At 52.2% G+C, this 22,185-nt stretch overlaps 1 protein-coding gene across 1 annotated transcript; it reads left to right on the forward strand.

Annotated features, from left to right (window-relative positions):
- SOST (sclerostin) lies at nt 4,803-10,239 on the forward strand. The gene is made up of 2 exons (XM_003131361.3): nt 4,803-5,388; nt 8,339-10,239. The coding sequence occupies exons 1-2, from the start codon at nt 5,172-5,174 to the stop codon at nt 8,758-8,760; spliced, it is 639 nt and encodes a 212-aa protein (XP_003131409.1). The 5' UTR covers nt 4,803-5,171; the 3' UTR covers nt 8,761-10,239.

Consider the following 22,185-nt stretch of genomic DNA (forward strand, 5'->3'; position numbering starts at 1 on the left):
TGACCCCTAACCTGGGAACCTCCATATGCCATGGGTTCGGCCCTTAAAAAAAAAAAAAAAAAAGGAAAGCAAAAAAATAAAAACAGAACTGGGAATGTGTTTTTAAGTGTAACTAAAAAAACATTTTCATTTAAAAGGTACTACTGTATATACATAGTAATAAATTCAAACAATACAAAAGGCTTGGAACAAAAAGTCAATCTCCTACCCCAAACCTTCATGCCTCTTTCCTAGAAGAAGCCACTACCAAGTATGTCCTTTTAGAAACGTGCCATGCACGTGTAGGTGCACACAATCCGTGTGTGTGTAGAGATGACCTTTCCCCTGTAACGGAAAATGTTCTCGAACTTTTCCTTGTCTTGCTTGACAATATATTGTACTCGCTGTTTCTTCTGGTTCCATTCATTGTAGCAACCACATAGCATCCATTGTCTACAGAGGTAGAGTGACTTCTGCATACTCTTTGTAAGCGGGCATCTGGAAGTTTCCAGGCTAGGAGTCTAATCGGAGCTGCCCGCCTATGCCCCAGCCACAGCAACGCCAGATCCAAATCGTGTCTGCGAGCTACACCACAGCTCACAGGTACTAGTTGGGTTTATTACCATTGAGCCACAACAGGAACTCCCTGTACACTCTTATTTTAAAGGTCCAGGCTGCTTTAAGGACCCCACCTGTAAAATGAGACTCAGGAATGATAATCACAGTGTTTTAACAGTTTGGTATCCAGGTAATTTTTGGCGTCTGCTCGGGGTGGTACAGTGTCAAGGATATCCCAACATTCAGAGCTAACCAAGGAGGGGTGTCTGCTGCTCCCTTGCGTAATTTTATGGTTGTGGACATGCCTGAGTCTAGCTGTGAAAAAGACAGTCTCTGACCTATATAGTCTGCTGAATTGCCAACCCATTTATAAGAAGTTGGGGAGTTCCCATTGTGGCTCTGTAGGTTAAGAACCTGACATAGTGTCCCCGAGGATGTGGGTTCCATCCCTGGTCTCACTCAGTGGGTTAAGGATCTGGTGTTGCCAAGAGGTGCGGCATAGGTCATAGATGCAGCTCTGATCCCATGTTGCCGTGGCTGTGCGTTGCCATGGAGGCCCGCAGCTGCAACTCCAATTCTGATTCAGCCCTCCCTGGGAACTTCCATATGCTGAAGGTGTAGCCCTTAAAAAAAAAAAAAAAAAAAAAAAAAGAATCCTCAGTTTCCATGAATGAGAGATGGGGGGCTTGGGAGCCAAGTGGAGAGTGAAGCAAACTTACCCCTGAGGTCTCTTTCAAACACTCTACAGTCCCGAGTCCCGGGAGCATAACTTACTTTCCAAATTTGGCATGTTCTTCAGAGTCTGGTCCAAATGCCACATCTTCCCAGATCCACCCCAAGGGTGTTCTCTTCTCTAAAGGCCCATAATAGGACTTGCCACTGTGGCTCAGTGGCGATGAACCTAACTGGTATCCATGAGGGTGAGGGTTCCATCCCTGACCTCGCTCAGTAGGTTAAGGATCCGGCGTCACTGTGAGCTGTAGTGTAGGTCACAGATGCGGCTTGGATCCCAAGTTGCCTGGCTGTGGTGTAGGTCGGCAGCCATAGCTCTGATTCGACCCCTAGCTTGGGAACTTCCATATGTTGCAGGTGTGGCCCTAGAAAGCAAATAATAATATTAATTAATTAATTAGAAAATAAAAGGCCCATTACACTTTGTTCTTTTATTTTTTCTTAATTTTTCAATTTTTTGTCTTTTTAGGGCTGCACCCTCAGCATCTGGAGGTTTCCAGGCTAGGGGTCGAATCAGAGCTGTAGCCACTGGCCTACACCACAGCTACAGCAATGCCAGATCCAAGCTGTGCCTGAGAGCTACACCACAGCTCATGGCAACGCCGGATCCTTAACCCACTGAGCAAGGCCAGGGATCGAACCTACATCTTCATGGATACTAGTCAGGTTTGTTTCCGCTGAGTCTCGACGGGAACTCCCAATTGAAATTGTTTTAACAGCCCAAGCTTGGCATTGGCAGCCTTGCGGAGAAACATGCTATTATGTGTTGAATTGTGTTCCTCCAAAATTTATATGTTGAGGAGTTCTCACTGTGGCTCAGCGGGTTAAGAACCCAACTAGTATCCATGAGGATGTGGGTTTGATCCCTGGCCTCGCTCAGAGGGTTGAGGATCTGGTATTGCTGTGGCTGTGGTAGTTCCCTAGCTTGGGAACAACCATACGCCTCAGGTGTGGCTCTAAAAAAAAAAAAAGGGAAAAAGAAAACAATATTCATCTATTATTCCAAGTACCTCAGAACATGACCTTATTTGAAAGTAGGGTTGTTGCAGGTGTTGAGATGAGGTCATCAGGGTGGGCGCTAATCCAACGTGACTGACGTCCTTATAAAAACGGGGAAATTAGGAGTTCCCATTGTGGCGCAGGGGAAACGATCCTGACTAGGATCCATGAGGATGAGGGTTCGATCCCTGGCCTCGCTTAGTGGGTTAAGGATCCAGCATTGCTGTGAGCTGTGGTGAAGGCCAGTGGCTACAGCTCCAATTCTATCCCTAGCCTGGGAACTTCCATATGCCCCAGGTGCGGCCCTAAGAAGAAAGGAAAAAAAAAAAAAAAAGCAAGGAGAGGTCATCTCTGCGGTCACAAAATTGTTCTTTGTTTTGGCTGTGATGGTGGTTACTTGAACCAACCCACACGATAAAGTTGCATAAAACTAAACACACACACACACACGTACAAATAAAACTGGGGAAATCTAAGACCAGTGCATTGGGTCGATGTCAGAACCCTGGGTTTTGCAAGATGATACGAGAAAACTAGGCAAAGGGAATAGGAAATTTTCTCTGTATTATTTCGTACAAGTGCACGTGATACGATGACCACAAAATAAAAGGTTCAATTCAAAAAACGACTTTGTCCAAGGATGTTCACAGCATCCCTATGGAGGATAGGGGAGCCCCCTAAACTACCCACAACAGAAATAAAACCCTGGGAGTCTAATTCCAGGGAGTATTGTCTAGCTCTGAACATTGCCACGTTTGCGGACTGAATAAATATAAAGCTGAATTAGTGTTAAGGGGAAAAGCAGATGGCATCATAGTAAATTCTCTCTGAGACATTCTATGGAAAGCGTGACCATTACCTTGGCAGAGAGTAATTCTAAAGGATGGAGATAAGTTAGAAGTTCAAGTCCACTGGATTCTTCTTTTTCTTCTTCCTCTTCCCCTTCCTCTCCTTCGTCTTCTTCTTCTTTTCCTTCTCCCTCCCCTGTGCTCTCCCTAAACATTACTTCAGTTTCAAATAAAATAAATGAAATCCTGAGCCCTGCCGTCCTCTGGTCGCTGGCTCTTCCTCCCATCTCCAGCAGGTGGCAGACGTGTTCCAAGGATGGTCCCCACCGAGTCCCTTTCCTGTGGATGAGCCGCAGATCCCAACAGCAGGTGGGGCTCCAGCATCATTCTCACCAGCTCAAAGACTCCAGACAGCGGAACTGCCCTCTCCGAAGTCCAGGGCAAGAAGACAGTTGTCTGGCCGCAACAGGGTTAATGGCTCACATTCCAGAGCAAGGAAAAAGGAGGCTGGAGGGTCACAGACAAGGGGAGGGGGCTCGCAGGGCCCCCTTTCTCACAACACAGGCCAGCTCTGCTGGGAGAGATAGATCACCCCCAACAATGGCCACAGCTGTTTTCGTCTGCCCTGAAGGAAACTGACTTAGGAAGCAGGTATCAGAGAAGGCCCTTCCTGTAGGGGCTTCTGTCTGGCTTGTAAAACTGTCAGAGCAGCTGCATTCATGTGTCGAGTGATGGATGATGGAAAGGAGGGACAGACGGCCGCAGATGGACACAGCGACTTACAAGTCGAGGCAGGTGGCAGAGGCGTTGCCGAGGCTCTGCAGGTGGGGTGCGCTGATTCATTGCCCAGTGAAAATACCAAGGGGACCTGGGCCACGGCCCTCTTCCCAGCCTCCTCCAGGGCCGGGAGGGGCTGTGCCGCCTCAGACAATACATCTGCAATGAAAGCTTCCGCCGCCGGCCCTCCTTCATTTTCCTGCACCTCAGGTGTGAACCTGCCTCCCCCCGGGCCTTTCTTTCTTCTCCAGGGCCTAGGGAGCAATTCCTTTTGGGTTCTCTGTGGCTGGCTGGACCTGGGGTGGCTTCACGGAATGTTCCCTGTACTCTGCACCGATAAGGTTTTCCATAATGGCCTCAGAGCTCGCTTTGAAAAATGTAAGGGGCTGGGAGACAAGAAAAAGAACGTTAGCACTAAAAATGCTGGCTTTCGCTTTTGCTAAGAAAAGGAATTTTCTGCTCTCTGCTCCTTCCCACAGCCTGGCCCAGGGAAATAACTGCCTTTGGCACATTAGCCCGCCAAGACGCGCCTGTCACCAAATGCAGGATTTCTGAGAAGCATGAGCTAAGGTTTCCTCCTTGTCTCCATCACCAGGGCCTGCTGACTGTGCATCCTGGCCTTGAACCCAGAACCCCTGCTCCCTCCACCAAGCGGGAGCGCTGGCTGTGGCCTTCTGGTTTTCCCTCTTCCCTTCCAGAGGACACGAGTGGCGCTTTCTTGGTCTGGATAATTGATGCCGAGCTGCATGGAGTTGAGGGCCAAGGAGGTTTCTTAAAAAGCATCCTCCTGCGTCTGCCGGGATCTGGGGCAGGGGAAGGGGGTGGGGGGAGGGACAGATACTCGTAGACCCCCGAGACAAATGAACTTGGTCTGAGACATGGGATCAGCTGGGCTGAGACCTATGGAGGACGCAGAGCTGCCGTTTTCTTTGTTAAACTGGTCCAGGTTGGTTTTGAGAAAGCCCGAGGGGCCCAGAGAGGTGGAGGCGAGGAGCTGGAGCTCCTTCTGATATCTGAAAACCACAGGCGCCTGCGCGTGGGAGGGAGACACGGAGAGCAGGCTCGTCTGGCCCGCCCCCTCGCTGTGGGTCACCTGGGAGCACCAGCCGCACTTTGGGGAGATTTCTGAGCCCGAGGAGAAGTCTTTGGGGGAGGGCCTGCTCTGAGCACACCCCGTTCCCTCCCCCTGGGCTGAGGGAAGCATGGGACCAGCCCTGCCCCAGCCTGTCCTCATTGGCTGGCACGAGGCAGAGGGGGCTTTAAAAAGGCAAACGTGGCCAGGCTGGGGACCAGAGCCTGTGCTACTGGACGGCCCGGTGCCCTCCTCCGGCTGGCACCATGCAGCTCTCGCTCACCCTGTGTCTCGTCTGCCTGCTGGTACACGCAGCCTTCCGCATGGTAGAGGGCCAGGGGTGGCAGGCCTTCAAGAACGATGCCACGGAAATCATCCCTGAGCTGAGCGAGTACCCGGAGCCTCTGCCAGAGCCGAACAACAAGACCATGAACCGGGCAGAGAACGGAGGGAGGCCTCCCCACCACCCCTTCGAGACCAAAGGTATGGGGCGGAACATTTGTAGCATAAGGGTCCTGGGAGGGTTCTCTTTGGGTGGGTTTTTTTTTTTGTAATTTTATTGGCGTGTAGTTGACTTACAGGGTTGTGTCAGTTTCAGGTGTGCAGCGAAGTGATTCAATCATACATATACACGCATCTATTCTTTTTCCTTGTCCCATATAGGTTATTAGAGAATAGTGAGCAGAGTTCCGTGTGTTAAACCGTAGGTCCTCTTTGGTTACCTATGTTCTAGCTTTGATGGGGGTCGAAGACCAGGGTTGACACGCTGGGGTACACTGGGAGCCACTGTCAGCACCAGCGGAGGGACAGTCCTACCTGGAAGTAGGGGAAGGATGGCATGCCAGCGTAGCCTTGGATTTCAAGTGCCAGGGTGTGGGACGGGCAGGGGACTGGCAGTGAGAGCCCAGAGCAGGAAGGGGGCTGAGGTGGTGAGGGTACAGCCTGGGGACAGGCTCAGGGGCTCAGAAAGGAGACTCCAAACACTCCTCTCCTGAGAAGAGGGGAACCAGGGTCCAGCTGCTGACGCCACTGGAGAGGGGACAAGGCAGGGGAGCCTCACGTCTATGAGCACCTGCTGGATGCAGACACCATTTGGGCTGCACCCGAAATGTACCCCCGGAGAACTCCCAAGGTGAAGGTGAAGAAACGGAGGCTTCAGAGATTAAGTGGTTTGTCAGCAAGCAGAGAACTGAGATTTGAAGCCACTTGGATCCCGTTACAAGTCAGCCCTGGCAGGGGGTGGGGTGGGGTGGGGTGTCAGGGCCAAAAGCAGGAGCAAATCTCCACCAAGTGGTGGGAGATACCAGAGCGGCATCCTTCCAGCTCCCACCACCCCTGGTCTAGCCAGTGAGCTGGCACCAGAAGGCATGGGAGCTGCAAGCACAGTTTTAGCTTCTGACCTGGGGGGCAGCTGGGTCCAGGCCCTGGACGGGAGGCAGCATCCTCTGTGCAGGGCGTGGACACAGGTGGCCCCATCTGTCCTAAAACCTCACCCCAGACCCGGCCTTGCTTCCGCCCTGGGAGGGAGGCTGACCCTGGTAGAAAGGCAGTGACCCCAGCAGAGGGCGCACCTGGGTTCCTGGTCAGGTCCACACGGAGAAGCCTGGGGGGCAGTGTGCACAGCTGGCCCTGCAGCAGGTGGGAACTGCTGGGGGCAGGGGCCAGGATGGCACTTCAGAGTGAGGCCCTCTGGCCATGGTCCAGGTGAGAGAGGGAGTCCCCCTTGCCCAGGCTCCAGCATTCTGCCCTGCTTCACCACCAGCGGGGACTGGGGGCTCTGCACAGGGCACCCCCAGATAAGGCTGGTGGAACCACCCATCTTTAAAGGGGGTGGGTAGGAGTGCCTCTCCTCTGCTCCTGCCCAGGGAAGGTCAACTAAGCTCAAGTGATGGGCTCGAGTACAAGACGCCACCTCCCTGGGCTCCTATGAGAGCCACTGGCCCAGAGGAAGCCTCGTGCTCAAAACAAAGTCACCCTTTGCAGAGGAAGAGCCTGACCTAGGGGTACTATTCTTGGAAAGCCCCACAGCCTCCTTCCCTGGGCAAGGAGGCCGCCCCCACACACCACCCCTGCGGCTTGGGAGCAGGGATCAAGATGCCAAACCCGCCCAGAAACCAGAAGGCCAGCCACGGGAGGAGGGCAGCCCCCACGTCTCTCCTGCTGTGCTTCTTCTCCCAGGGCTGCGGCCCTGGCCTTCTCCGCCTCCTCTCTGGTTTTGGTCTTAGGACTATTTTTCATTGCTTTGTGTCACATTGGAACTGTCCCTATGAGACCCTTGGAGATGAGCAGGTGCTCACATGAGGACCAGCCGTGTAAAAAAGCTCCCAGGGGTCTAAGCCCACAGTGGGAGACACAGTCAAGGTGTCTCAGGGGGATCAAGCCAGGCCTTAGAGCCCAACCTTCCCCCAAGCAGGGGGCAAGCCTGTGTCACCATCAGGTGTCCATCAAATGTACCCCCCCCCACCCACACACACAAAGATGGGCCTGGCAGAGTGCCTGGTACACAGCAGGTGCCTAATACATGTTTGCGGCAGCTGCAGCTGTAGGTTTCCAATCAGAGCTTGGTCTGTCTCTGATAGGGAGGTAAAGGCAGTCAAAAAAATCAGCCCTTTGTCCCCTGACCGTCAGCCTAGCCTTCCATGGGCTCCAGCAAACGCCCTTGTGGGAGCTGAGAAATACTGAGGCCCCAGGGGCGCAGAGCCGGGAGACGAGCTGTGCCTTTTGGGCAAGTGCTTTCCCCACTCTGGGCCTCAGTGACCACGGCCGTCATGAGGGGCCGGGCAGGCCGCCCTTGCTCCTTTCCCGTCTGATGACTTCAGACTCGGCTGCACCTCCCCTTCCATCTCTCTTCTCAGCGGCTGCCCTGATTTAGTACCTTCAATCAGCCCCGCTCCTTCCTCCATCCCCTCTGCCAGCCCTCCCAGCCAGAAGAGGAATCTGGGAGAAGCCAAAGCCATTCAGAGAGTGAGGCCAGGGACCCTGTGGCACAGATGTGACTTACCTCTGGCCAAGAGGGCCCCCTGGAGAGGAATAATAATAACATACAAGAGCCAACACTTCTAGCACTTACTGTGTGTTAGGCGGTGTCCCCTGAAATACATACATAATGGATTCATTCACGGAATCCTCAAGACCAGCCATTTTACAGATAGGAAGCACAGAGAGGTTAAGTAACTTGCCCAAGGTCACACAGTGGTGGAGCCCATATTTGACCTTGAAGCAGTCACCTGACCCCAAAGTTTTAGGGGGACAGGGTGGGCCAGAGAGCTTTCCCCCAGCTCCAGAGTACCCGGGCCCTTCGCGCATAACAGATCCCCAGGGGCCAAAGCGTCCAGGGAGAGGGCAGGTTTGGAAATGGCGAGGGTGGCTTGGAGGGAGCCCGGCGGGTGGCCCGACTGGGCAGCCGCCCTGACGCGCGCGCCTCTCTCCGCAGACGCCTCCGAGTACAGCTGCCGCGAGCTGCACTTCACCCGCTACGTGACGGACGGGCCGTGCCGCAGCGCCAAGCCGGTCACCGAGCTGGTGTGCTCGGGCCAGTGCGGCCCCGCGCGCCTGCTGCCCAACGCCATCGGCCGCGGCAAGTGGTGGCGCCCCAGCGGGCCCGACTTCCGCTGCATCCCCGACCGCTACCGCGCGCAGCGGGTGCAGCTGCTGTGTCCCGGAGGCGCGGCGCCGCGCGCGCGCAAGGTGCGCCTGGTGGCCTCGTGCAAGTGCAAGCGCCTCACTCGCTTCCACAACCAGTCCGAGCTCAAGGACTTCGGGCCCGAGGCCGCGCGGCCGCAAAAGGGCCGGAAGCTGCGGCCCCGCGCCCGGGGCGCCAAAGCCAACCAGGCGGAGCTGGAGAACGCCTATTAGAGCCAGTGGCGCCGCGCCCCGCACCCAGGCGCCCCAGGTTTCCGCCCCCCTGCGCGCGGTTTGAGCGTTTGTATTTCATTTTAAGTGCCTGCAACCCAGGGCCGGAGGTTGAGACCTTCCTGGCTGCAGCGGGAGGGAGCCAGGCCCTGTGGATCCCAGGTGTCAGCAAAGCCCCCCCTCTTCTCTCCCTCCTAGGGGGTCCCGGGGCAGGGGAGGAAACTGAGTCACAGACACTGAGCCACGTAGCCCCGCCCACCGGGGCCGCCTACCTTTGCAGGTCCCACTTCGGAGGAGGCAGGAAAGAAAGCGTTTCACTGCCCTGGGGATTTAAGGGAGCAGTAGGGAGTGAGAAGAGTCCAGGGACTGGTTAAGAAAGTTCGATAAGATCCACCCCACCCCCCCAGCTCTCTGCCAGTCAGAAAGCCTTTAGTGCCGTGTTGTGCCCAGGACTGACTTGCCGGGTGACCTCTGGTTACGCTCTTCTCTTCCCGGACCTCGATTTCCTCTTTATAAAATGGAGATGGAGTGAGATTAGCATCTGGAAGAATCTACTGTCCTATGAGTCCCTTTGAATGGGCAGAGGAGAGAGAGCTTGGATTGAATCACTGATATTGTCGCTTCCAGCATTTGGAGTTGTAATCCTCTGATCTGACAGCCAAAGATGAAAAACAAGCAGGAAAAAAGAAAGGAGTCTATTTCTGGCTGACTAACTCGGGGAAGAAGCTGTGGTGTGTCCTAGGCTGCTCTCCCCAGATGTTTGGCTACCCCCACCCCTCCATCTCAAAGGACCCAGAAACAACAGCATCAAATGGGGTAGAGAAGACGGTCCCAAGGGTGGTGGGAGGCACAGAAATCGCCCCCTGTTCCCAAAGAGCAGCCTGCCACCCCATGGCCATGTTTTGTCATCACTTTCTGCAGAGAGGAGAGCTCAAGGACCCATACCCTGGGCTTGCCACCGCCCGTTCAAACACCAGCAGGTCCCTTCCGAGGTACCTCCTCCTGCCTCCCACCCACGGAAACATTTCTGGCTGGAAAAGAGCTTCTTACTGCTGTTACGTGGGATGGCATATCTTATATTAAAATAATATCATTGGGGAAAAAATGACAAGTGCTGTATATATGCTGAGAAACCGCAAAGCTTCATAGCTGCCATCCAAAAATCTTTTTGGAAAATCATTTCCAGACACCACTTACTTTCTGTGCAGTTTTCATTGTTACAAAAAAAAAAATTTTTTTTCAGCAGAAGCACGTGCCATGTGAAAGCCTACCCAGCTGGTTGTTTTTGCCATCTTTTCATGTGGGATTTGTCCCCAAGAATGAACATCACAGTTTTTAAAGAAGAGTTAAGTTACCTATTTATTTTCTCACTTAAGTTATTTATGCCAAAGTTTTCCTTGTAGAGAAGGACAACATAAATATTGCTTTATGAAATACCCGTCTGTTCTTTCAAAACCCAGAGGCATTGTTAATAAAGACCATGAAGTGACACGGAGAGGATGTGATCTTGTTTTGTCAACCACATGTGGTCATTCTTGTCACCGTTAACATCTTTCTCTTGGTCCCTGGCGCTTAAACCTTGGAGGCCCCCTTTGACAGGGTTATGGTAGCCCTTGTAGCAATTATGTCCTTCCTTTGAGAGGTCAAGTTCCGTCCCTTCCTTTCCAAACCCAGACTTCCTCCCTTTATGCAGGCTGTTGTATCAGCCTCAGCCTGCTCTCCCGTTAGCAGCTTGCCCGCCCCAATGTCTTCTCCAAACACTGTTCTCCCCACGTCGATACCCCTGCTCTCCATCCCCCAGTGGTTCCTCCTTGCCCAGGATCAAGTTGACAAGTAAGGCTGCTTGATTCCCATCCCCCATTCCACCAATCTTCCTTAATGACCCCCAAGTGGCCAGAGCTGTCCTGATTCCGGCCCCCTGAGCTGACACCCCCCACAACTCCTGCTCTTTCTTGGGGGTTCGTCTTCTTTGTCACCTCTTCCCTAAAACTTCCGGAGATGCTCCAGCCCCTGCTGATGCCTCTCTCCTCAGCCGTCCAGCCCCTTTGTTCGTATCGTTCCTTTCCTTCCTGACTCTGTGTCTTCCATGCAACATCCATTCGTGGGTCACCTGTCTCGCCCGGCCAAGCCGTGCCTAGCACTTGGAGAGACACAAAGCCAAGTACGCCTTAGGACCAAGCTCGCTGGAGTTCAGTCAAGCCTTTTCTCCAGTGTGAGTTTTATGCTTCCCTGGTGAAAAGGTAAACTCTTCACAAGCAAGGGCAATGTCTTGTACTTCTCTCAAAAGTCTTGAGAGGGGGTTCCTATCGTGGTGCAGTGGAAAATAATCCGACTAGAAACCATGAGGTTGCGGGTTTGATCCCTGGCTTCACTCGATGGGTTAAGGATCTGGCATTGCTGTGAGCTGTGGTGTAGGTCGCAGACATGGCTTGGATCCTGCATTGTTGTGGCTCTGGCGTAGGCTGGTGGCTACAGCTCTGATTGGATCCCTAGCCTGGGAACCTCCATATGCCACGAGTGCGGCCCTAAAAAGCAAAAAAAAAAAAAAGTAGATAGATGAGATTACTGGAGTTCCCTGGTGGCTCAGTAGTTTAAGGATCAGGGCACTGTTACTGCTGTGGCTCAGGTTGCTGCCATGCTGTGGGTTTGATCCCTAGACAAGAACTTCCATATGCTGAGGGTGCAGCCAAAAAAAAAAAAAAATTTTTGTCTCATTTAATAGGGCTGGATGCCAGCTGAGACTCAAGAAATATTCTTCCCTTTCCATAAGGAGGGATGAGCAGTTGCAAAGCTTTGAATCAAGTCCAGCCCATCTTGGGGTAAACCCACCCCCCCAAAATAAGCTGAGGTCCTCCCCATGACTTTCCCTTTAACTCCTGATGAGCCCACCTAAGTTCATTACCATCATCCATGAGTCTTTGATAGGTGTCAGTGGGTGCTGCTGAGGAGCCTCTGCAGGGAATCCCAGCGTGTCCCAGAGCCCAGAACACGAGGGCACATAGGAAATGGATACACTGCCTAGCCCCCGGGGGCAATGTGGCAAGCTGGGTGGGACACGGGCTCTGGGGCCAGGTATGTATTTGAATCTGAGGACACAGAGGCACCAAGGGGTTAAACGTTTTGCCCACAACCAGACGTGGGCTCGGTTCCCCGTCCCAACACGCTCTTGAGCTGCTCAGAGCCTCGTGGGCACGTGGGCAGATGATCAGGTCCCATCGTTCTGTACAAAGGGTTACAGGGACCAAGGATGGCAATAATTGGTTCTGCAGGGGGAACGAGGGATGGAGAGGCTTAGGGAGGGTTTCACGAAGGTGGGAGCTGCTCAGAGGTTCAGCAGGTGAAGGTGAGGGGAGCAGGAACATTCTAGGCAGAGGGCACGGCCCAAGCCAAGGCACTGAGGCTGAAGGTTCGTGGGTGGAGGAGCCTCAATTCCTTAACATGTAGTGAGCCCCACCATGTGTGAGGCAGCATCAGGGAACCCAGGATTCAAACCAAGACCCCTACTCCAGCCCACTGCAACCCAAGCCACTGCAGTCAGCATCATAACCCACTGCACGGCAGCAGGAACTCCTCCGTGTAATTCTTAACAGCTCCCACATTTATTCTCAAAAATGTCCTGGTTTGGGCAATAAACTATATACACCTGGGGTCTGCTGCTGGGACCCTGAGTTCCAGAAGAGATGAGCCCAGGCTGCAGTCCCATTACCACGACGGGAAAAAAGCGCAAAGGCTAAATTGTAGGGTCGGCGAGAGGTTATTTATGGAAAGTTATATTCTACCTACATGGGGTCTGTGAGCCTGGCGCCGATCAGAAAGGGAACAAACAGGCTCGGTGGGAGGGGCAGTGTTCTGCTGCGGGAACATATGTTCCGGGGGCACAGCCAGAGGCAGGGCTTGTATGAATAGTCTGAGGGTTAGACAGACGGAGGGTAAGACAGATGGAGGGGACAGAAGGAAAGAGGTCTTTGTCTGTCTGTCTCTTTCGCGTGCGCGCGCGCACACACACACACACACACACACACACACACACACACTCTGCATAGGGCTCCACCTACATTGCAAGTATAAACGAGGTTGCCTTTGCACAAGAAGATAGAATGAAAGAAACTCAAAGAAGCCACAGGAACCCAAACGTCCCCATCTTCCTCGAAGCAGGCAGGACTTGGGTGGCTGGGGCAGGGGGAGAGCCTGCAAAGCCCACGCGCGCGTGAGCGGAGCTCGGAGCGACAGCAGTTGCAGGCTGGTGCCGCATCCCACACTCCTCCTCCCTGACCTGACACAGGCCTGCCCTAGTTCCCATCACCAATTCTAGCTCTGGGGCCTCCCCATCCTCCCGCCCTCCCCGCCCCCACCCATTTCTGGAGAGCATCCTGTCTTCTCCTCTATTCAAGAGCAGAGCAGGCGGAGGCTCACATCTGGCCCTTTTGACCGACAGCTAAAGTTCCCTTCCTGACTAGAGGGTCAACAGGCAGGGGGACTGTTGCTCTTAATTGACACGACCTTGCGCCTGGTTTGTCCAGGACACCTACTGGCTCAGGGTAATACTTTTATTTTATTTTTTTTTAATTTTAATGGCCGCACCCATAGCATATAGGAGTTCCCGGGCTGGGGATTGAATCTGAGCCACAGCTGCAACCTACACCCGCAGCTGCAGCAATTCCAGATCTTTTAACCCACTGTGTCGGGCTGGGGATCCAGCTCACTGCAACCCAAGCTACTGCAGTCAGCATCTTAACCCACTGCACCACAGCGGGAACTCCTCAGTGTAATTCTTAACAGCTCCCACTTTTATTCTCAAAAATGTCCTGGTTTGGGCAATAAACTATATGGTCCCCCTGCTATTAGGAGATGCAACTTTCTGTGGAGTGGCGGGGGCCAAGTTACCCACTTCCAAATGCCAGTCCTCTGGGACTCGTCTCTGTCGCTGCTCTCCGGGACGCTGCCAGCACCTGGCAGGCAGGAGGCACCGTACATGCATTGTGGTTGCACAGTTGTTTGGTTTATTTCGGATTTCTTCCTTGGTGAGTTGAGGTGGATAGAATGGACTGGGATGTAGGGAAGATGTGGGAAGGGGGGAAGAGCTGACTTCTGTGCAAAGAGATGGTTTGCTCAGATCGCTTTATTTTTTTGAAGAGAGTGGTATACAATTTAAAATTTATTTAAAAATTATTTCTAATTAAAAAATTTTAATTTATTTATTTTTTGTTTTTACAGCCACACTCTGGCATATGGAGTTTCCCAGGCTAGGGGTCAAATCGGAGCTGCCAGCCTAGGCCACATCCAAGCCACATCTTTGACCTGCAGGACAGCTCATGGAGACGCCAGATCCTTAACCCACTGAGTGAGACCAGGGATCAAACCCATGTCCTCATGGATACTAGTCAGTTTTTTACCACCAAGCCACAAGAGGAATTCCTCGGATAATTTTCTATTAGGTTTCTGAAGATCAGACACAGCTCATACCCTCAAGCAGTTTATAATCTTGCTAAGGGTCAAGTGGAAAATGATGCCGCTGGGTACCACTGTGGAGGATGTGACCATTTGCCATCAGAAGGGCAGAGACAGGAGTGAGTTGGAGAGACCTTCAGGGAACAAGGTAGGCGTGGGGTCCAGCTGAACTTTGAAGACTGCCAGGACTCAGAGGGGCAGAGAGGAGAGGCAGTAGAAGGAAAGGGAGTGAGGGGGGCCTCTCTGGGAGTGGGGGAGGGGAGGGGCGATGCTGGCATGGGACCTGGAATGCTGTGGGCTCTCTCTATCTGCGATTATTACGCAAGGAAGCAGAAGCCAGGGAGGCCAGCAGGGTGGGTTGGGATAGATGCTGTCAATCACAGCAGCAGAAAGGAGGCATCCACGGGCAAGGAGGGAGGGGCTGAGTCCCCAGAAGGGTGGCATTGACTCCCGTGGGCAAGACAAGGAGCTGGGTTGCAGGTGCTGAAGGGTGCACCAGAAGGTTCTGCACTCCACCAGCCTGGCAGAGCTGCTTTGGAGTCCTGCCTTTCTTCCAACCTCTCCCGGACGAGTTCCCACTTTTCCACCAATCATCTGGGCTGCCTGCGCTGGGGTGCTGTCCGCCAAGAGGCCCAGAGCTGGCAGTGGGCAGCTGCAGGTGGGAGGTGGGTACCCACGAGGGAGAGTGGGAAAGGGAGATGGAGAAAGAGAAGCCCAGACCACAAACCTCCCTTGCCTGAACACTTCCTGAGGGCTGGTCCTGCCAGCAGTGTGAAGGTGGAGAAAGAGGAAGTAGGAGAGAGGAGAAGATGATTGTGGAGAGAACGGCAATAATCACTCATTCATTCCACTGCATCTGAGCACCGATGGCGTGCCCGGCACTGCCCTGAGCTCCATGCATGCAATCGCGACCCTGGAGCCTCACCAAGTTCATGGTCCAGTGCCGGCAGGGATCTGGCTTTTAGGCAACAAGGAAATGCATAGCATAATGTCCAGGAGGGTGTTCTGTAAAGAAAAATAAAGCCAGTGAGCAGCCGGAGAGCCACGAGGTGGCCAAGCCAGGTCTCTCTGAGGAGGTGGCATTTAAGATGAAACCTAAATGCAGTGGGAGGGAGCCACACAAGGACTGGGGGACGCATGTGCCCGGAGGGGAACAGCAAGTGCAAAGGCCCTGAAGGTATGGAGGGGGTGGAGAAGGGACACCACTAATTGCCTGTGGTGACTTTCAGGCGTCTCCAAGCCAAGGCTGCTAACTCCTAATCTGGAAACCAGCATGCTAATTATAATTATAGTGGGGAGGTGCATGTGTGTGTGTGTGTGTGTGTGTGCACACACGCATATGAAATAGAGACTCTTCTTTGTATGTTCTCCTGTCTCTGCAAATTAAAGACCAAATGCCCCCTGCCCCTGGGAAGAGAATAATTTGCATATTATAAATTATATAACAATGCATACCTTTATTCTTTTTAAAAATTAATTAATTTTTTATTACAGTATGGTTGATTTACAGTGTTGTGCCAATTTCTGCTGTACAGCAAAGTGCCCCAGTCCTATGTATTGTGCGCCTTTATTCTTTTTTTCTGTCTTTTTAGGGCCGCACCTGCGGCACATGGAGGTTCCCAGGCTAGGGGTTGAATTGGAGCTGTAGCCGCCAGCCTATGTCACAGCCACAGCAACACCAGATCCGAGCTGCATCTGTGACATACACCGCAGCTCATGGCAATGCCGGATCCTTTAACCCACTGATGGAGGCCAGGGATTGAACCTGCGTCCTCATGCATACTAGTCAGATTCGTTTCCGCTGAGCCAGGACAGGAACTCCTATACGCCTTAATTCTTAAAACACATGATAGGTTTGCTTAAGTAAGGCTGCGGGCTTGGGCAGATGTCTTCCTTCCAGGAGATCCATATGTTATGAAATTCATATATAGTAGCAGAAAAAACCATGGTTTTCCTTTACTGGATGCCCACAAAGCTCCAGCCTGGGATGAAAGCAAGGATTAGCTTGACTCGGAAAAGTGCAAACTTGGTCAGAGTGACTGTTCTTTTCCTGCCCTGGTTCTGGCCCAGGCTTTCATGTGTAGGCAGAAGTACACGTGTTTCTTCTATTCGGCTGAGACCCTTGATCGGAGATGGAGATCTGAAGGGTTAGGAGGAGTCTAGAAATAAATTCCTTCTGGAAGGGTTCATTCTTACTTCTCAGAACTATATGAAAACATGCCCACTAATGAGCACACTCACACGACAGCATCCACTCCACAGCCCTTCCTCGAAGACTGGCTTTCAGTCGGCTCTTTGGTTTTGCACATGGGGTCACACATGTGTGCATTCGTGCACGTGCACACACACACATATACCACATTAACTCTGAGTAGATATGCTGTCGGTTATTTCCAGGTATCCCACAAGCCTCCTTGTTCCTGCTCCTTGGTTAGCAGATGTCCAAGAATAGCCTTGGCAGCTGGGGACCAAGGACGATGCCCACATCCAGAAGTCACAAGAGATCACAACCGCGGCCAGTTCTGGACAAGATAGAGTCCTTGGTCTCCCAGAGACACCAGACAAGAGGCCAAGGTTGCACCTCAGCTCTGCCCAGAGACCAAAAGCCGAGCAAGAGGGTGGGGTGTTTTCTATATGCATTGCTCTCTGAGGGCCCCCCAAAATCTGCCGCTAGCTTCCCCCCATCCAAGAGATGCTGTGTGGAGGCAAAGAGGCCAGCTTGGGGTCCCTTCTCTCGGTTTCTCCCTTCTACCTCACTACCTGATGGACCTTTCTCTCCCCCCACCCTTTTTTAGGGGCTCACTCGCGGCACATGGAAGTTCCCAGGCTAGGGGTCGAATCGGAACTGCAGCTGCCAGCTTACACCACAGCCACAGCAACACCAGATCCAAGCCTCGTCTGCAACCTGTGCTGCAGCACACAGCAACGCCGGGCCCTTAACCCACTGAGCGAGGCCAGGGGCCAATCCTGCATCCTCATGGATGCTAGTCGGGTTTGCTACCGCTGAGCCAAGAAGGGAACTCCCTTTCTCTGCATTTTCTTTTTAAAAATTCAAATTAACATTTTTTTCTCCAATATTCTTTTTTATATAAAAGCAAATTAAACATTATAGACGAAGCTCTCTTTGTATGTCTCCCCTTCCCCATGTTTCTCTTTTCCTCTCCAGAAGGAACAACCTATGTTTCTATGCTTTTCTACATATGTATTACTTGTAACCATGTACAAAGGTGTGTGGTTTTAAGTTTTACATTTTGAATGTTTAATTTTTTTAATTTACATTTGAAATTTTTAAATTGTAAATTTTATCATACCATATGTATTCTGAAACTCACCTTTCTTTTTTTTTTTTTTACTCAAAATTATGCCTTTAAGATCTAGCCATGTTAGACCATGTTTCCCACTTGAACCCTGGTACCTTTTATGACTATGTCACCCTTCGTTTATCCGTTTTCTACTGGCGGACATTTATTTTGTTTCCGATGTTTTCAATGCCATTAGGACGCTGCCTGCGCTGTTTTCCTGATATGACATATTGTAGAGCTTGTTCAAGACAGGAAAGGGTGAAGGTTCCAATATAAACATCTAGTCATGCGGCTTCCCTGCTCAAAACGCCTCCATGGCTCCCTATTACCCAAAGGACAAACTCTAGGAGTTCCCTGGCAGCCTAGCAGGTTAAGGATCTGGTGGTGTCACTGTAGTGGCTCGGGTCACTTCCTGTTGTGGCTCAGGTCACTTCTGTGGCACGGGTTCAATCCCTGGCCTAGGAACTTCTGACTGCCGAAGGCCTGGACCAAAAATAAAAAGGATGCACTCTAAACTCATTAGTTTCTAGCTTCTGCCTACTTGTCCAGCCACATATTGGATCACTGGCCTTCTTGGCACTTTATGCCCAGCAATGTTGTATTTCTTTACTTTTCCAAAAAGTCTAGATAGTTTGAAACCCCTGTACTTTTGCACATGCTGTTAAGTCAACCTATGATACCGTCTTTCCACCTCTCTGTTCTGGAAAGTCCGCTTCATCTTTATTTTTTATTTTTTTTGTCTTTTTGCCATTTTCTTGGGCTGCTCCCATGGCACATGGAGGTTCCCAGGCTAGGGGTCGAATCGGAGCTGTAGCCACTGGCCTACGCCACAGCCACAGCAACTCGGGATCCGGGCCGTGTCTGCAACCCACACCACAGCTCACAGCAACGCCGGACCATTAACCCACTGAGCAAGGGCAGGGACCGAACCCGCAACCTCATGGTTCCTAGTCGGATTCGTTAACCACTGCGCCACGATGGGAACTCCCAGGTCCTCTTCATCTTTAAGTCTAACCTCAAATGCTACCTCTTCTGTGGGGGCAGACCACTGTGTCACATACATACTGCATCACAGGGCATCACATGGGCTGCTCTTGGCTGCCTCCCCTATGGACCGTGAGTCTGTGGCGGGCAGGGTCCCAGCATTTGCACATTTGTAGCCCCAGTGCCTTTGCACAGGCTTTGGTCAGAGTCAGTGCTTGATAACTATTTACTGAATTAACAGCTGTTGGGACAGCAGGGCATGATTTGAGCAGAAATGAAAAGTCCAGCCTCCTTCCAGCTCAGCAGCAGGCCAGCATTCCAGGACAACGTCTCCAAAAGCATTTCTTTCATTCCAGAACTTCCGTAGCTTTTGCAACCTTGTTGGGGGCAGTGAGGCCCCTCCCAAGAAACCAAGTCTATGGCTGTTTACCCAGGCCATTATCAAGCGTGCAAATTACAGATACCTCTATCACTGGGCCAACAATTTGGAGTTGCGGTGTGAGGTTATTTCTGTGTCTGAAGAAAACAGCTCAGCTCTGACTAAAGAAATAAATGATATCATTTTTTGTTCAGGCAACCAGATTCCTTGGTACAAAAAGCTCCCTGGGGAGGAGCGTTGGGACAGCGTGGCTGCTCTGAAGCCCTGTACATCTGTCAGCTTCTCTAATCTCTGGCCTTCCTTCCTTTGCCTGTTTCCTTCTCTTCACACAGAGGCCAGTGTTGAGCCCCATCCGTGCAAAAAAGGGAGCCGAAGCCACCGGCCTCACGTATGCGCTGGGGTGGGCGAGGGTGAGGTTTTGGTCCAGTGATATTTGGGGCTTCCCCCCCCCCTTTTCTTTTTTCTTAGAAACCAGCCTCAATTTAAGATAATGACTCTCCTTGCTGGCTGGTGATCGCTATTTGTAGGGACTTATTTTTCTCTGGTCCATTTGGCTAAGAGACGTTGGCTCTAAAAGGGAACATTTTCTAAAAATGTCGCTGGACCATTGGTGGGGCACCGAGGGGCAGCTTCCGGGTCAGCTCTTCCAGGAGAGCCTAGGCGTCGTCTCCTTAAAACAAGAGTTACAGATGGAAGCAGGCTCCTGAGGCTTTTATGACTAACAGGGTCAGGATGGCTCTTTAAAGTGTCACTGGGGAGGAGTTCCCATCGTGGCTCAGCAGGTTACAAACCTGGCTAGTATCCAGGAGAATGTGGGTTTGCTCCCTGGCTCAGTGGGTTAAGGATCCTATGTTGCCCTGAGCTGTGGTGTAGGTCACAGATGTGGCTTGGATCTGACATGGCCGTGGTTGTGGTGTAGGCCAGCAGCTGTACCTCTGATTCGACCCCTAGCCTGGAAACTTCCATATGCCACAGGTGTGGCCCTAAACAAACAAACAAACAAAATGTCATTGGAATCTGGGGCAACAAAGACCCTGAGAAATCTTTTGATCCAGACTTTGGAGAAAGAGTCCAATCTGTCAGGCCCATCTCCTCTCCAGCCCCTCCCATGTCCTTCCCCCCGCACCCCCCACAAGGCCCCAGCTCCCCGCTCTGTCCATGCTGCATCTCTAAGTTCCCTGAAAGCACCAGCTCGTAGCTTATGGCAGTGCTGCTCCCTCTGCCTGCAATGCTCTTCCTGAGCTCTCTGCCCTTCTGTCTCAGCTCAGATGTCAGCTCCTCTGAGACCGTCCCTGACCTGGCCATCTGAAACAGGACTCTGCTCTTCTCTTTCCCAACCCTTGTCACTACTTGTCATTTTGCATTCATGTCTTGTCATGTCTGTTTCTGCTGCCCGATTGTCAGCCGTGTCAGGCAGGGGCTGAGCTGGCTGTCTCCCCACCCTGTGCCCTGCGCTGAGACCAAGGAGCCTGGCCCACGGCAGGGCCCGGGAAAGGTTTGTGAATGAGTGAACCAGCAAGGGGCAAGGGGGCCTCCAGCACACCCTGCCAAGGTTAAAACGGCACCTTGGCTGTCATTTAAATACCGGATCATGGAGTTCCCATCGTGGCACAGTGGAAACAAATCTGACTAGGAACTATGAGGTTGTGTGTTTGATGCCTGGCCTTGCTCAGTGGATTAAGGATCCGAGAGCCGTGGTGTAGGTCGAAGACACAGCTCAGATCCCGCATTGCTCCGGCTGTGGTGTAGGCTGGCAGCTGTAGCTCTGATTCGACCCCTATCCTGGGAACTGCCACATTCCGCTAGTACAGCCCTAAAAAGCAATAAATAAACACTGAATCACAACAGGAGTTCCCTGGTGGTCTAGTGGTTAGGATTTAGCACTTTCATTGCTGTGGCCTGGCTTCCATCCCTTGTCTGGGAACTGAGATCACATATCAGGCTGCCGCATGCTGAGCTCAAAAGAAAAGAAAAACAGAATTCCTGTTGTGGGAACCCGACATAGTCTCCATGAGGATGCGGGTTCGATCCCTGGCCTTTCTCAGTGGGTTAAGGATCCAGCATTGCCGTGAGCTGTGGTCTAGGTCACAGATGCGGCTCAGATCCCATGTTGCTGTGGCTGTGGTGCTGGCTGGCAGTTGCAGCTCTGATTCGACCCCTAGCCTGGGAACCTCCATATGCTGCAGGTACAGCCCATAAAGGGAAAAAAAAAAAAAAAAAAAAAAAAGCCTCAGCTGCTACTCTTGCCTTGGCTCACATCACTTCCTCCTGGAAGCCCCCCGAGCTTCCAGGCCTGGGTTAGGACCCTCCCCTGTATTCTCATGGCAGACAGAAATTTCCCACTACTGCCCTTGGCAAAATGCCCTTTCATCCCAATTTACTGTCTGTTTCCTCTGTTAGACTGGAAGCTTCATGAGGACGGGAGCTCGCTGTCCTGCTCAGGGCTGCAGAGAAGACCCTGATTTGAAAATTCTGACTTGGACACATGCAGGAGCAGCCAAACTTGAAGGATATAAATTGACTCAACTTTGCCTCAGGAGTCCAGCCAGGAGACTCTGATCTCCCAGGAGGGGAGTTTTGAGACCCCAGGGGAAGGAGGCACCCCAGGCCTCCTCACATAGACATGACTGCATTCCAGAAGGCCATGGGACAGCCCTCCGAGACTTCTAGACAGAAACTGGAGCTAAAAGGCTGGACCCCACCCCACCTCTCCTGGTAGGTGGCCCGAAGGGCACAGCCCTCCTGACATTTGAGTGTAGGAGGGGCTGCTGCTTCTCCAGCAGCTGATATTAAAACGTCTACCCCAGGTGAGCCGTGGTGTACGCATGTTTCAGGGGAGAGATTTTTTTTTTTTTTTTTTGGCTCTAAAACGGGACTCATGATAAAGACTGTATTGATTGGGATTCAGCCAGGGAAGCAGCGAATATGGGCATAGGGGATTTATTATAGGCCTTAGATTTCACCCCTAAAGTGGGAGGGGCTGGGGCCGTGATATTCTGCAAAGAGATTTGGATCATCAGAGAAAATGTCATGAGCCGTCTTGCCATGGGTGACAAGTCGGAGCTTGCAGGGACCTTTGAGAAGCCAGGCACATCCAGCTGCCCACTGGGGGCCGTGAAGGGAGCTGGTGGAGACATCTGTGGGAGCTGTGGCTGGGCAGGGCCAGCAGGCAGGACAGGAAGCAGAGGAGCACAAGGACAAGCTGGGACGGACAGGACACTTCTGCCTCTGTCCCTCATGGTATCTGACAGTCAGCTTCTGTTTTCTTTTCCAAATCTCGCCGAAGTTCGTCTTTTGACCGACTCTACCCCAGAC

The sequence above is a fragment of the Sus scrofa genome, chromosome 12 (assembly GCF_000003025.6).
Source record: "Sus scrofa isolate TJ Tabasco breed Duroc chromosome 12, Sscrofa11.1, whole genome shotgun sequence".
NCBI lineage: Eukaryota > Metazoa > Chordata > Mammalia > Artiodactyla > Suidae > Sus > Sus scrofa.

Bases quoted from the DNA above. Each gene is read 5' to 3' on its own strand.
- SOST (XM_003131361.3), top strand. From the start codon at position 5,172: ATGCAGCTCTCGCTCACCCTGTGTCTCGTCTGCCTGCTGGTACACGCA. The intron at 5,389-8,338 runs GTATGGGGCGGA...CTCTCTCCGCAG, and splicing joins CCACCCCTTCGAGACCAAAG to ACGCCTCCGAGTACAGCTGC.